At 40.9% G+C, this 16,744-nt stretch overlaps 1 protein-coding gene across 1 annotated transcript in view; it reads right to left on the minus strand.

Moving 5' to 3' along the window:
- Window positions 1–16,744, minus strand: part of LDLRAP1 (low density lipoprotein receptor adaptor protein 1) — a 331,488-nt gene that overhangs the window by 140,398 nt on the left and 174,346 nt on the right. Inside the window, exons 3-5 of the mRNA XM_086957685.1 lie at window positions 9,496–9,608; window positions 7,857–7,971; window positions 4,485–4,557 (exon numbers count right to left, since the gene is read on the minus strand). Of these exons, the coding sequence (XP_086813811.1) occupies window positions 4,485–4,557; window positions 7,857–7,971; window positions 9,496–9,608 (301 nt within the window). The remainder of the gene's footprint in view (window positions 1–4,484; window positions 4,558–7,856; window positions 7,972–9,495; window positions 9,609–16,744) is intronic.

Raw genomic sequence — 16,744 nt, forward strand, 5'->3', positions numbered from 1 at the left:
GGATGTCAATGAAAGAAAATGGAGGCAAAATATCTTCTGTAACAATTTGATAAAATCGGAGCATTAAATCAAGCTTAAAAAATAAAAAAGACAAAACTCAATTTAAACGGGATCATTTCACCGCCCATTGATAACCCTGGATAACTTTTTTAAAAAAGAGTCTACTAAAAGCAAATGGTAGGCGATTTTAGCATTTGAAGGCAGGCAGGCCTCACTTGATTGAAATTCATAGGCAAAAGGAGAGGTCTGATGAATGTATGGCGACTATAGATGAATCTAGGGCATACCATAACAATGTAAAGGATGTCAGCGAGAAACTCACAGGAACAACTTGGAAGGTCTGAAACTTTACACCAAGACCAGGATTATTAGCATCTCCTACAGTAGTGGTATAATATTGAACAAAGGTGATCAACACTGGACTGGCCTAGTAATGAGATGGCAGAAATTTCCAAGTGAGCTGGTGTCACCAACAGGAAGTCTAATATTTAAACCGATGCAAGATCAAAGTTAGATTGAAAACTAACCATAATGTTTAACAGTAGCCGAGGCTATGAAGGAGTGCATAGCACATAAAACCACAGTTGAGATGTGCATTTTGTCTACACGTATGTGCCTTTCAGCACACTCCTATGAAGTGTACAGGTTACAAAGACTATTTCGTTTGGAAAAATATTTTAAACAAAACCAAGACAAATCAGTCTACTATTACAAAAATTAAACCACTACACACCAACATTGCTGTGGCCACAGACCTGAAAATACATTCAGGTGATACTACACAACTCCCAGTATGAAAACAAAACTCACTAGCGCACTAATTGAAAGACAAAGCTTCATAGCACATATGTTCTTTACAACAAACAACAAACTGAATAAAAAGCTTCCGACGCCAAGGAAAATGGTTTCACTGATGCATTCTGGTGATTGGCAGTGGACAGGTGCGGGATGAGAGCACATGCTGCCGCTCAACTCACTGAAAGTACATTTGGCAGGAGACTGCGGCAGTGGGCAAAGGAGTGCAAACACAATTTTGAAGGGGTGGTAAGGGGAGGAAATTGAAAGTACCATGAAAGCATTCTTTGGGTATTCGTATAGTTTCCACCACACACACACACGTAAGATTCAAGAATATAACTTGGTTTTCCAGAATATCATTTATGTAGGAAGTAATGTGGCCCGGAGACTGGGTGCACAGCTCCAATGCCCGCTGGTTTCCAAAGATACAAAAATAATGTGATAATTTGAGAACCAACCCACATAAGCATAATGTACTTTTAGAACAATTTTCAGGTGTATGGGAGCAAAATGCATTAGCCTTCGATTCATATAGCATCATGACGTATCACTATGGTAACAGTAACTTCAGCTCTTATTCAAATGTCCCAGACCCTGATTTATTGTAGATCTACGATCTAAAAGTGATCATACCATACAGTTCAACCAAAGATCGGAAAGATCTTGTAATTTTTAAAAACTAAATACCCGAAATCAGCTTAACCTTTAATTCGGACCACAAAGTCACAGCTGAAGTGTTTTGCAGGTATAATCATTCTTATTTCGGGTTCATCTATCATATTCTATTGTGCTTCCATGTCCATAAGAGGAAATACAAGTTCATATGCAAAAAAGAGATCCTGAAGTATTATTAGTGCTGGGCTCTGGTGATTGGCATGGTCCACAAGAACAACTCTATAAACATAATCACCTGAGTGGTCAGGTTTGAAAATCCCCCTAATGTTTGTGGGTAAGTGAGCGATTCCTGTTTGTGGCCAATAAGGCTCTCAAGTCTGCCATTAATGCCACGAACACATGTTTTTGATTTTTTTTTTTTAACACAAGACCTGCTTTCCCATCAAATTTCCAATATTCCACTTTGCACAAAAATGAACGAACAACTGAAACAAAATTGCAAGTAGGATGGTCATCTTAAAATCGTGATCTTGAAACCAAACGTGCAGGAAGAGCTACTGTGCAAAAAAGTAAGTGAAAAAAACGTTTTAAAGTCTTTTAGTAGGGGAAAAAACGACTCATTTGAAGAGGGATCAAGTACCTTCAGAGGAACGGTTTTAAAGTTATCCAGAGCTTTAATGAGAGGAACCCGAACAAGTGGTATGTGCACTAGCAAAAACCACTGCCTGAGAATGCAGGATATGAAATGTCCAGGACGGCAAATTTCAGACAGCTTTAATGTCATTACAGAATAATTTACATTTAAAAAGGCGAGCATAAGCACAATTAAACATTTGATGATTCATGAGATTTGAATCGTAAATCGTTTTATCTGGTGGGCTTCCTTCCAACTTCTCCCATCCTGCCTGGTGAATGGAGAAGCATTCTTGCATCCATTTTTGATATCCCTCTGGTTCACCGGACCTCTGAAGTCAGCAGTCAGAGAAGCGGAGCTGAAAGTTACTAAGTACAATACTTTGGATCCTGCACAGCTGCAATCCGTATATGCCAAGCAAGCAGCCTTAAGAATCTGAGTTGAATGTACTTTAAGTCTAGTCTACACTTGGAATAAGCCTCAGCCAAACTAAGGGAGGCATAGCTGTATGCAGGTTCATTTCACAAGAACATTTGCATCACTTTCATGACAAATAGTGCAGAAGTGCCTGTGGCACAGTTGAAGAACACATGGAGCATTGATCAGTGCTTTCACTACTATAATGGGCCACTACCAGTGTTCACACTTGATCAATGGTGTTGATACTAGTTTCCTGATGGGAGAATGGTCCACATACAGCACTAAAGGAAAAGTTTTAGGGGTTTTGTGAAACCTCTTGTTCTTCTCTCAATAATTATGTAACTTGTGACAAAGAGTTTGACTCTGTGGGAGCTAGAATTCTTAATACGGAAAACAAAATTTAAAATTTGGAATCCGCACAGACATTACTAGTGATTCTTCTAAAAACATACAGATGCACTTGAATTAAATGAAGATTACTTTGAAAATTGTGCAAACAGGGAAAATAAAAGGGAGAGGGCTGAGAAAGATCAGAAGGACAAGATTTAGAAACCTTTATGAAATGCCTCTTTTGCAATGGCAGACTATGACCACATCCTGATCATTCAACGGGATGCACAGAATAGGCCTAAAGTTTGGAGTAGGAAGGGAAACCAAAGACATTCTAGCAAAATTATACCGCTTTCAGGTCAAGGTGCAGGTCTAAAGAGAAGCACGTTGGAAAGAATCTTAAAGGCTTTGAATGCCCTCACCCAAGATGAAGCAAGGTTAAGTTGAAATCTCACAAAGACCCTATAAAGGCCTTCAATGGTAAGCGGGAACATATTCTGGTTATTGTGGAGTTACTAAGAATGTTCACAAAGTGATGGATGGAATGCTTGAATTAATCTCAGTGACTGGTAATTACTCAGGCTGCATCCCAGCCCATCATTATTTTGCACACCATGCCATCTCAGTTTGTTTTGATCTCTGAAACTGGTTATTAGTCCAATTGGGACAAGGAGCTCCACAGGGGTACCTATCAAGGGCTAAGGAGCTCCACAGGGGTACCTGTCAAGGGCGGATTCTTTCACTCTGCCATCTAAGAATTATCATGACTGTTACTAAATGATTAAAGATGTTATCATTGAACATTAAGGGCCTTAACTCTCCAAACAAAAAGAGCAAAGATCTGGCCTTTTGTTTGGGAGGAGAGATGAGGCATTTTTATGACCCAAAAAACACTTTGAAGTAACAGATTGGTCACAATTTCAGCACAAACCACACTCGCAAGCCTATTACTCATCAACACAAAGGTGCAACTCGTTACCATAAGTCAGTAAATTTTACATCCACAATAGAGAAAAAACAAGCACTAGCAATGCAATCGGTCTCGCCACTGGGACCATATATGTATTTAGCCATGCAGCAAATTAGCCTGGGTGCTGAAACATCTACTGTTCTGTAATAAGGAGGGAAATAAGCACCAAACGGACACAGCAGGTATGGGAACACATGGAGGGAAATATTAGTTTTCAGCTATAAAATGGTTTAGTTCAAAGCACCGTTTTTAATATAAAATGGGGGCCTTTTGGGGGTAATATCCTCGAAAAGACAAGATTTGAAACAAATAGTCTACGGGTGCTCGTGGAAGACAATTTCTATGGACTGGAATCTCGAGAATGCTAGAGTGATTCTGGCATTTTACTGACCTCTGCTGGTCATGTTCTATCAAGACAGTTAAATAGAGGCAGTTCAACAGAATAAAGTCCCTACGCGGAAGCAGACAAGTCCTAGGGCTGATCTCCAGAGCCCACAAAGTACATACACAAGTATATACTAAAGTTTATAGAAGAGGCCTTGAATGCTGGACCTAAAAAGATAAGGTAAGGCCAAACAGTTTGTATGGAACACCTATCATGGTGAAAACATATATTTTCCTCTAATACATCAATATTTGACCCCATCAGATCTTCGGGTCCATAAACGGTCATGACGTTTTTCTAATTTGAGAACAACAAAAACAAATGTCACTCACCTTCTCTTGAAACTTGCCAGAACTCAAAAGCTACTTTGAAAGCTTGAGCGACAGTTAATGTAACTGCCTGTGCCTGAAACAAAGAGAATTTTCTTTACTTTATGTTTATTCCTTGATGGCAAAGCAAATCATATAAACAATTATTTAACATTTTTTTACCATTTTGTTTCAGATGAAATTAAATCTATGCATGGGCATAATTGCAGTTATCCCTTTCTGGAAAAAAAAAAAAACTTTCTTCTGGCATCCAACTTTTTGCAGAGAAATTGAGAATTAATTCTGTCTACATAATGGTATTAATTACAAATCTTGAAATTAAAAACTAATAGAAATTAGATTATAACCATTGGATGAATACGAACCAGCTTGAGACCCAGTTTGCTCATTTAAATACATTCAACTAGAACTGATAGTTCGACTTTGTATAGTGTTAACCTATAAACAGACAATTACTTAATTGTTCCTTCACACCAAGAGGGATTAAAAAAAATTAAAGATCTTAGACGGCCTGGCCCTCAGTAAAACATAGTCAAGTGTTTAACACAATCGTCCCTTTCTTCATATAAAAAGTGGATTTACACCCTTCTTGGTAAATGATGAATGTTTTTTAGAGTAATATTTAATCCCAAACATGAACCTCTGAAACTAATAATGGCCTAATTAACCGAGATCTGTTGAGCCTTATTCACAAAGTTAAATACACGCGTGTGGGAAATAACTTATTCTAAGCTTCAACTCTAATATTGTCTACAAGTCGAAATTATATGGAGTTTAAAACTGCTGCAGAAAGGTTTTCATATATAAAATGACACGTAGTAAAACGTCCCTGCTTTTTAGCATGAAAGAATCCTGAAAATTAATCATTACTAATGACAATCTGCCTTGGGATTCAAACCTGATATGCAGACATTTGGTGCTGAAAACAAGGCTTGCTAGTCAAAGGCCTTTAACCATGCACAAAATATAATTTATATTTTGACTGACTAGTTTAGATTCCTCTTAATAGAATGTGTGTTTTTAACTGACAATTATTATTAAAAGTGTGCTGCAATAATGTACAGTTTGTTTTAAATTAACATGACATTTAAAGGTGCAGAAAACAGTGACAGCTAACTAAAATTAATGGATTGTAGAAATGCAGCTTGCTCGACGAACTGGACCTTCCAGATAACAGTAGAATGCCTTTCATTTGCCTTACATAAATTTGAGCATGTAACATCAAATTTGCTGCTGGCAAAATGTTATCACTTAAACAGAGCACTAATCATAACGGTCTTACAGCTGCATTTATTTGCCATAAAGAACAGAAAACATATTTCAAAATGTCTTATGTTTCTAATGTTTTCCTGCTTGAATAATAAAAGTTTCTTTGCAGCTTACAGACATGTTTTATTAAAAAAAAAAAAATTATAAGGTTAGGAAATGCAATGTTATTATGAAGTATTAGAACTGTGCTATGCACACCAACAAAGCCATCCACAACATGGGAAATTCAGACCTCCACCACCACAACCTCTCCTAAACACCCACCAGACATCTTCGCTCTGCTCAACAGCCCCTGGCCACAATCCCACGGATCCGCAAAACCATGGCTGGAGGATGATCCTTCTCATACCTTGCTGCGAAGACCTGGAACTCCCTGGCTCTGCACCTCACGCTATCACCATCGGAGCTGCAAATCAGTTAGGACCTCAAGACCCGGCTCTTCAACTGAAATGCAGACCTTGCCCCACCCACTTCGCGCCTTGAGACCCTCACGGGGTGAGTAGTTGCGCTTTACAAGATTACGGATTGATATATTGGTAGTTAACTAACCTACTGCAGACAAACAAAATCATGTTAAAGACAGTAAAGTAAAAGTAAAGGGTGTGTTTGAACTGTTCTGGGTAATTCCAATGAGGCATGGCAGAGCCAGGCTGGAGGCTGCTGCCCTGAATGCCCTTAATCAAGAAAGGCCTGATAGTTTCCAGGGTAGCCTGCCCATCAAAGTCAATGCCATGGGAGCGAACTAACAAGCTTTCCTCATAACACCACCGGCTGGAGGGTCCAGACCCGGTTTTGAAATTAACTACCACACCTGGGGCCATATTACACATGTTCATTTGTGCCCGGTACACCTTTCAAAAGGTGTGGTGGGTGCAAACAATGACAATGCACATTGTGATGTATGTGCTGCTCCCAGGACAGCCGCAAAGACAGCGCATACATGTGAAAACACAGAGCAGCCGCTTTGTGTTTTTCATAATGCAGGCAGCACCCACTTGCACTTTCAAAGGGGATTAGAGATCCCCTTGCAGGCGGGTGCAGTCAGTGACTGCTCATACCTACAAGGGGATGTCGGGGGGGGGGGTGGGCTCTCAGTGGGCGCGCTGAGCGTGCACCACCTTTTAAATGGCTCACTGTCAGTGCACCTCCTAAGGGCTTCTTGGACTCTGCACTTGCGTCTATAATGTAGCTCGGGTGCAGACTCAAAGGAATTCCCTCATTTGCATAGGGTACAACCCTATGCAAATGAGGGAACACCCTCTGAAGATGGCACTGGCACTTAAGTGCACCCGTGCCATCGATATTATAGAAGGGGATGCAAAAGCATCTGCGCCGCCTTCTATAATAAAGTGCCCTGGGTGCATGCAAAGCAGGCGAAAAACGCCTGTTGCGCCCCCGGGGCACCTTTCGTAATAAGGCCCCAGCTGTTTCATGAGGAGTCAGATTCCGGCTTCTAACATTCATCGCCTTTTCAGATCATGGAAGACCAGAGGATACACCCAAGCCCACTTGGGAAAACGTGCACAAAGCAAAACAAACAGTGCTGCCACTGAAATTGGTTGGAAAAAAAATACAGGAACACACCTTTTAATAAGCTGTTGAATGATCCCAAAAGTTAGTGGATTTACAAAAAAACAAATTTAAGTAATTAAATTAGGTTCCCACATTGAGCTGTTTTCAACAACGAAACTTGGCTAAAGCAAAACTTACGATCAGATGTGGCTCGTCGCCCATATTCTCATCTTATTGGAATGATCAATAAGTAAGAACCTTAAAGAGTTTGGCTCCTCAATGCCACAATGTCAAGTATCTAAATAAGGGTGTGCAAACAAACGCTCTCTTTTTGGAAATAAGCTCCAAACAAACTATTATACAAAATTGGTTGGATCACCAGGACAGCTCACTGTTATTTACGGATAGACCCAATTCAAAAGTACACAAATTCACACCTGAAAGCTAAACCAACCAACAGTACAAATTAGGCATAACAAATAGTCAGCACAAACTAAAGAGGAATACAAAACCCCTTGATAGATATACTGCATATAAAAATAATGTGCAATTGCACACAGAAAAACAAAATCTATAAAGATAGAATATACCAACCACTTTCCGTTTCGTACAGAGAAATGCATGGCATTCCAAACTTTCGTTCTGCTGACTTTGTGCGATGTATGCGAACACCTTGTCGTTATATTTATCTGCTGTGCAATATGATATCCTGAAAGTAAAAAAAACATTAAAAATGAACTGTGGTGTATTCGCCATCTGGTGTTCAAAATAGTACTTGCTTACATTGTGATAGAAAAATAACAATCGAAGCATGCACGGAGTGAAAATAAAGTAATTCGGGTATTAAACTTAGTTACCCAATTAACAGTCAATAGCTCCACCACTGGGCAGAACGTAATTGGTCTAGCCGATCAGAAACAAAGGTAGCATGTGCAAATGAAGCCTGTGCACATCTCCCTTCGTGCACGGATCCTCAGACAGCCCCGCCAAGCGTATGTGAAGGCTCTCAACAGCGGCCTCATTCGTTAGTGCACATACCCATGAAGGCAGCACCTCGGCAATCACTGCACAGCTACTGTGGTCCTTGTAGTTACCGGCACTGCAATAGGATTTGCAGAACAGCATGGACACCTGTTTGTTATGTGATATGCACGCACACTGCCCAGGCTGCCCATTGACAACTTCATAATTGGCAGCTGCTAGTTGGGCACTTCCAGCTGACCTGCCCCTCATCAGGATAGAAGCCACACCCATCACCTGAACGGGTGCCCCCACAGTCCAGTCTGACCGTGACAGGCAGCACCTGCATATCCACTGCACAGGTGACTCTGAAAAGGTATTTAAGAAACTATTCTGCTAAGCCTATTTTTTTTAAGCTATTTGGGGTAGTTTACGCTTAGGCCCCTGTAACTTTGACCACATAAAGGTATCCACGCCACATGTGTCCTTTTCTTCCAACATCATGGGGATTCTAAAGGTACCCAGGGTTTGTGGGCTCCCCAAGAGGGCACCCAGAAGTTAGCCAAAATACAGTACAAATGGAATTATGATTCTGTTCAGGGCTCCATCTTCCTTTAAGGGCCCAATGAAACTACTTTGCATTAACTGAGGACACGGACCCACGCTCTGCACCTAGACTCTGGGTGCAAGTGCCAAGATGAAAAGTACAAGGGATCCCGAGGCAAAAAGTTTCGAATATGCCCCTTGAAGCTGCAGCAAGTGCAGGAGATCGTGAACCAAAAAGTGCCAAGTGCAGAGCTGTTGCTTCTGTATCAGGGATAGGGAGATAAACAAGCCAGCCAAGACTATAATCTGGGAAAGTCCTGGTAAGTAGCTGCTTCACAACAGGTGGGACGCAAAGACCGTTGCAAGGATTGGCTTTTAGCAATATTCCATTAGTAATCCAATAAAGTAACAGGATACCAGTTAAAGCCCCAAATTAGGAAAAGATGTTAGTTACACCCTCTTAATAAAATGAAATCATCTTTAGAGCTGAACTAAACAGGTCTAGAAAAATGACCTCCGCTTATTAGTGGGATTGGTTTCTTAACATCCGCAAAGTTGCCATTTTGAGGCATTTCATTTAAATGCAATTGTATGCTATACTTTTATTCCACCTGGTTACAAGCAACCTTTCTCTAGAAATAAACTAGCTTATACGCAAGTGGGAAAAGTGACCCAGTTTAATCAAAATTTATAATCAACAAATACATACCTGTATATTGTGACATACCTGTATATTGTGACGTTTTCTATCACTTCATTAGTTCCACTGTCATACAGAATAATTCCTCTCGGTGACACCTTTAAAAGAACCTTCTGAAGTTTCTTCCCACTTGCTTTAGCCTACAAAAGCACAGAGGGGAAGGAATAACACGGTTTAAGTTTAATAGGAATGCATTTGGAGGTTATCCAGTCTACAGATGGATGGCCTACTAAATCTTTGTGATCTGAAACCATATGAGTAACGATAGAAGACATTTCTCAAATCAAAATGTATAATCTTTAGATGACTGATAACGTTAATTCTGTAATTTAAAGGAAGATTTTCAAAATGTTGAGTACATTTGGCTTGCAGCAGATTTAAGATCATTGTATGTTTTGGAAAACATTATATGGCACACCATGACAATTCTAGAAAGTGTATTTTGGCAGAAAGGTCAATAGCAGCACAGGACGCAAGATAAACACCACAGGTCCAATTTCAACATAAGAGCTTGGAGCAAGAAAGGAGTGTTAAAGTCAATGCCTAACAAAATATGTCAATGGTGAGGGGGAGCAGGCAAGCAGACTTTAAAAGGGTGCCCCAGAATCGACCAGTGGGAGTCCAACAAGACTCTCCGGAATTTCCAATGTCCCAATTTGCGCTTTCCCACCATTCTACTACACCCATTACTTTTTGTTACCACACCCCAAACCCTGGCACTGAGTGAGATTTCCAGAATTAGCTTTTGATTCGAGGTCCATTTAAGGTCTACTCTAATCAAACGTAATCAGCCTAGCAAACTAATCAATGGCAAATCTAATCTCTTCCAATCCTGAAAGTGCTGGACGTCTGAATTGAACACATTCATAACTTTGCTGGGTTGTGCAGATTTAACAACTCAGGAGCAGGTCAAACAAATTCTGTACACCATTGATCGGGCATCAACCCCCCTCCCCTCCATCCCCCCTCCACCCATTCCCCCCCCGCTTTTCGGTATCCTCATTAAGGTTCCATTTTTAACAGCCCTCCAACTAACTTCCCTCCATCATCGACATAACGTATGCGGGAGGTGGTTCCTACCGCCTAACTTTGTTAGAGGGCCATGTTCGCCCTTGCACTCAAATACGAAACCATTCTTGTGACTGAACGCAGACCTTTAGGAAATCCCAAACTTCGCAGCACATGCTCCTCCAATTTATTTTACTAACTTGCAAAAAACTTGCTTCACTTTTGGATCTTTGTTCTAGTCACTAGTCAAGAAGGGCGGGCTGCTGTAATAATCGGTGTTGTGTTTCCTTCAACTTAAGGTGGTCTCGTTTTCATTATCTTATTTATTACGTGTTAGCTAGTTATTGTAATGTCTGTTACTTTTAGAATGTTTGATGCCTGGTAACATTTGAATGTATATTGTTCACTCTTGAGTTGGTGTCTGTTGGAGCTGGCTGCCTTCTAGCGGGCTCCTCTTCCATGTAGCCCATAATAAATATAGTCAAGACATCACAGGTTTCCTGCTTCATTACTACATTTGATTGGCGATGATCCTGGCTACATGGACCACCCAGCGTGCTAGATATCTCATGTCTGAGATCTACCTGCAATTAAGCCATCTCACATCTGAGCTCTACCTACAGTCAAGCCTGTGCATCTTCTAAAGGACATCCTCACTCCCTTTATTCTTCAAAAGAGCCATTTACCTACAGCAGTGCTTTTATCCATCTTCAGCAACATGGAAGTTTATTTTTATTTGGACTCGTGACTTCAACTGACACAGGAGGGCGTTTTATTTCATCATCCTACCCACCTAATTCCACCTTATTGCTCTGCGTGGTTTGCATATCTTATATTTAACAATTTATCATATTGGTATCCTCACTACTTGCGCCGCACAGTTCGCGCATTTTTCAATTGCCTCGAGCTTACTAACGTTCTCTCACCTGACAACATCCACCCGCAGCGCTCTTTCCCTAGTTACCTGCTGTCTCGCATCTATGCAGACTGGACTTCACCCTTGTGACGTACTACTCCAATGCAACGGGATGAGTCATCACGCTTGGGAGCAATCTTCGAACAGGCTCATTTCCAAACCTTCGACTTGATATTGTGGACATCCTACGGTGATGTACACCTTTTGCACCTCCAACAGTTTCGATTTTCTACAATTCCTGTGTATTACACGCAGTGATACACACATCACTTCAGTCACATAGCGTGTGCACTCGACGGTGACACCACCATCTGCTCAGCATCAACACCCGCAACGATGCTCCGAAGCCAATTTTTTTCTTCAACCTGCTCAATTTCAATTCTTCATTTTGTGCCTGTGTACATCCTCCTACGGAGACACATTCCATTTTCTTTAGCATTCTTTTGTTGATTACTCATTTTTAGTCTTAAAAATGTGCACCTTGGCGTCTGTCAATCCTCCTTCGGCGTTTCTGGACACCCCTGAAGAACTGGCTATCAGATGGGAGGTTTGGCATGGTACCTTTGAAACTTATCTGGGTGCCATAGGTGCAGCTAGATCTAGTGCTAATAGAAAGAAAGGTTTACTCTTGCATTCTCTTGGATTTGAAGGGAGATCTGTATTTAAACTCTTACCAGATTTACCACAAGAAGGTGCACCAAACTATGAATACAGAGAAACTGTACAAAAACTCAAACTTAGTTTTAACAAACAGCCAAGTCTCACGGTACTCAGGCATAATTTTTTTAAGAGGAAACATCTGAAAGTGAAGATGTAGAGGCTTACTACACAGATTGGCAGTGGACTGCAGGTTTGAGAACTTTATAGGCCAACTCAGACCAATTTGTATGTCATTGTATAGACAAAAACCTCACTATGGGTGATCAGTCTATCGATGATACTATTAAACAAGCCAAGAGCATAGAAATTTCTATGGTTTCTTTAAAAGAATTAGAGAAGAAGGTTTTAGAACCAGTAAATGTCAAACCTAAATTCTTCCGGGAAATCTGTCAAGAAATCTTTTAAAGGGAATACTAACACCCATAGCAAGTCAACCAAGTCCAGAACATCGATTAATGTGGGAATCTAATGTGTTTGAGATGTGGAAACCCACCTCATTCTAAAGGTGCATGTTGTCCGCATCTAATGTGATCTGTAATTATTGTTAAAAAAAAATTGGACATTTTGCGAAGGTTTATTTAAAGTTGAAAGGTCAAAAAGGTCTAAAGATAACTGTTGTATGCCTAATTGACTCAGATTCTTCTTCTGACTGAGGTAGTTTCAGTTGTTACTGACTAACATTAGTGAATCCCCTGGTTCACACATGGTCATTGAAGGAGATCCAGGGCCATGCATTGATCATATTGTTGACATTACTATGGGAAGCAAGAATATGAAACTTAGTGGATTCTGGTGCAAAAATAACTAGGATAATGCAAAACTATTTGATCGAGACCTGGAAAGGGAGTCAGCCTCTACTTCCTCCAGATCATTCTCCTCTGTCATACGAGGGTTGTAAAATTGATCTTTTGGGATTTTTCGAAGAGGAGATTTGTTTCAAAGGGAGGAAAATAAAAGGTAAGATTTATGTTGCACTTAAAGGGCTTAACATTTTAGGTGGTTCCATCAAGGCCTATTTGGTATGATCCTTAAACCTGGAATAAAAGACCTGGAATAAAAGAGGGAGTCCTTGTTGTAGGATATCCTGATGAAATTCAAATGCTTAAAGAAACATTTCCCTCTGTTTTTAGTTGTGATTTAGGTCAAATTCATGGTTTTAAGCACAGAATTGTTAAAGAGGTTCCATTCCTGTAAAACAAAAACTTAGAGGGGTACCCTACAGTGTGAGGAACGACCTGGAAAAAGAATGGTTGCAACTGTGTGAGAAAGGGGTTACTGAGCCGGCTGAGTCATCTCTATGGCTTTCTCCCCTGGTTGTTGCTAGGAAGAGGTGTGGTCAACTCCGGGTATTTGTTGATTTAAGATCTCTCAACGGAAATCTTGGTTGACTCACATCCTCTTCCGAAAATCAATGATCTTTGCTTCTACTAAAATGGCTAGGTTCTTTACCAAGCTCGACCTTGCCAGTGCTTACCACCAGCTGGAGTTACATCTGGATTCCCGTCCCCTAACTGGGATTGTGTCTCTCTAGGCACTTTTCAGTACTGAAGCATGCCGCGGACTGGCATCGGCATTCCAGAGGGCGATGAACAACATTAAGAGAGTTGACTGTGTATTAGTCTTCCAAGATGATGATCTCATTTTTGCAAAGGATGCTTCTTCGCACGATTCCATTCTTCACAAAGTGTTAAGTTTGTTTCAGCAACATAGTGGTGTACTGAAACTAGAAAAATGCAAATTGTTTTGTACCGAATTGGAGTACTTAGGTCATGTGCTCTCATGAAGGTGTTAAACCAAGACCTGGTCTCCTTGATGCCATTACTAATGCTTCTACTTCCACTGATAAAACTGGAGTCAAATCTCTACTGGGGCTCTGAATATTGGAGATTTATTCCTCATTATGCCACAATAGTTCGTTCCATTAGTAATCTCCTCAAAAAAGTTTGTTTGGAGTGAGGAGTGTGCATCTGCTTTTGGTAAAGATAAAAATCTTCTTGGGAAAAGCTCAGTACTCAAGCATTTTGACCCCAGTTTACCATGCTGTTTAACTAGTATAGTAGGACTTGGTGCCACTGACAAGTGGAGGATGGTCTTGAAGACTACATGTTTTGCATCCAGAGTTTGAAGGGCTGCTGAGTTGCAATACTCAGTTATTGAGAAAGAGCTGTTAGCCTGCTCCTGGGCCTGCGAAAAGTTCCCCTTATAGGTATAGGTAAAACGTTTTACTTCAAACTGATCATAAACATCTTGTTAATCTCTTGGGTGGGAGTTGGAGTAAGTGAGGCTGGTTACTAAACTGCTCCAGTACCAATTTGATGGCAGGCACATTTCTGGTGGAAAGAATGGGAGGGCGAATTTTGTCTCATTATCCTGCCACTGAAATTCAAGAGGATATTTCCTTTTTTGATCTTATCAAAGAGGATTGAGAAGATGGTCTTGTTGCAGGGGTGGATATTCCTGAACTTAAGTTTTGTTCTGAAGATGAATGGAGAACCGCATTTTGAAAGGATTGTATCCGTCAAGAAGTTTGTAACCTTGTTAGGAATGGGTGGCCGAGAAAGTACTTTCCACTTCACTGTAACCATTTTCTAAAATGGATGAGATTTCTTTAGAAGATGGGATTTTGTTGCGGAATGACACTTGTTCCTCCACATGTATTCAGGAAAGGGATTATTGAAAGCACCCATGAAGAACATTTAGTTTCTTCTTTTACTAAACATCGCATACAGGATACTTTTTGGTGGCCTGGAATGGATCCAGAGATTGAGGAGTTTGTGGTGAACTGTGTGTTTGCAGGTCATCTGACAAATCCCTTAAAACTTCGCTGGGTTAAACTTGGTGTGGATGTCATGGGACCATATATGCTTGCCGACTAGGCCTCAAAGTGCCCAGAGTACAAGCTTGTCAAGGAGGCAGATACCAAAAGTGTTGTGGATTTTTTGAGTGATGTCTGGTCTAGGGAGGGGTTTCCAGAAGGAATATGCTACTTACCAGTATGCATCTGTTCTTGGCATAGAGGGCTGCAGAGTGGTACATTATGAATAGATCGCCATCTGGTGTTGGGCTCGGATGATTGCACTTGTTTTTCTCTTGGAGTCTTTTGTAGATTGGTGACTCCTCCTTTGGTTGCTAGTGCGCATGGGCATCGGCTCCATCCTTAGATGGTTTTGCCATAGTAGGGTTAGATGGAGTAGTATGATAGAATACAGATAGGAATGCCCATGTAAGTGTATCTAAATAAGATAGTGTTGGAACAGACACAGGTTTCCGGGGAGGCTGGGAGGGCATGTACCACTCTGCAGCCCTCTATGCCAAGAACAGATGCATACTGTAAGTAGCATATTCCGTTCGAGGCATATGGGCTGCAGATGGTACATTATGAATAGACTATACAGCAGTTCTCTCCCTAGCGGTGGTCAACTGTGTCTGTTGCAACAGTCTGAAATAAAGTCCTTAATACAGCTTGACCCACTCTAGCTTGTTGTGTGCACATCTACACAATGGTGTTTTGTGAAGGTATGCAGTGTAACCCAGGTAGCTGCTTTGCATATGTCATCTAGCGGAATGTTTCCCAAGAATGCCATAGATGCTCCTAGTTTACGTGTAGAGTGAGCTCTAGGAGGAACAGTTAATGTCCTCTTTGCTTTGAAGTAGCATATTTGTATACATTTTACAATCCATCTGGCAATGCCTGCTTTAGAGATGGGATTGCCCTTATGTGTAGGAGAAAACGCCACAAATAGCTGTTTTGTCTTTCTGAAAGTTTGTGTTCTTTCTATATAGTACAATATTGCCCTTCTGACATCTAATGTATGTAGGGCCCTTTCCGCTAGCGTCTGTGGCTTTGGAAAGAAGACCGTTAGTTCCACTGACTGATTGATGTGGAATGCTGAAATTAATTTAGGCAAGAATTTTGGATTTGTTCTAAGAACCCCTTTGTTTTGGTGTAACTGCATGAATGGTTCTTGAATTGTAAACGCTTGCAATTCACTTACTCTTCTGAGTAAAGTGATAGCTATGAGAAAGGCCACCTTCCATGTGAGGAATTGTATTTCACACCTATGCATAGGTTCAAATGGTGGTCCCATTAATCTGGTAAGTACTATGTTGAGGTTCCAGACTGGGGAAGGTGGCAGTCTTGGTGGAATGACTCTGGAGTCCTTCCATGAAAGCTTTAATTGCTGGTACTTTAAACAGTGAAAGATGTTGTCTGTTTTGTAGGTACGCCGCTATAGCTGAGAGATGAACTCTGATGGAGGTATATGCTAAGTTGCATTGCTGCAAGTGTAGTAAATAGCAAATAATCTGTTTAGTGGATGCGTCCAAAGGATTGATGTGATTACTGTTACAGTATACAGCAAACCTCTTCCATTTTGCTGCATAGCATGCTCTGGTGGTGGGACGTCTTGCTTGCTTAATGATTTCCATACAATCTGGAGGTAAATCTAAGTATCCAAACTATGACCTCAGGAGCCAGATCGCTAGGTTCAATTGTTTGGGATCTGGGTGCATTATTTCTCCATGGTTCTGTGTAAGGTGCATGGGTAATAATCTCAGCTTTTGATGTGGCACCTGTGAGAGTTGCAGTAGCGTGGTGAACCACGGCTGTCTTGCCCATGTGGGTGCTACTAGTATCATTGTCATTGAATGCTGTTGCAGTTTCCGAACCACTAATGGAATTAGTGGGAGAGG

The sequence above is a fragment of the Lissotriton vulgaris genome, chromosome 2_1, assembly GCF_964263255.1.
Source record: "Lissotriton vulgaris chromosome 2_1, aLisVul1.2, whole genome shotgun sequence".
NCBI lineage: Eukaryota > Metazoa > Chordata > Amphibia > Caudata > Salamandridae > Lissotriton > Lissotriton vulgaris.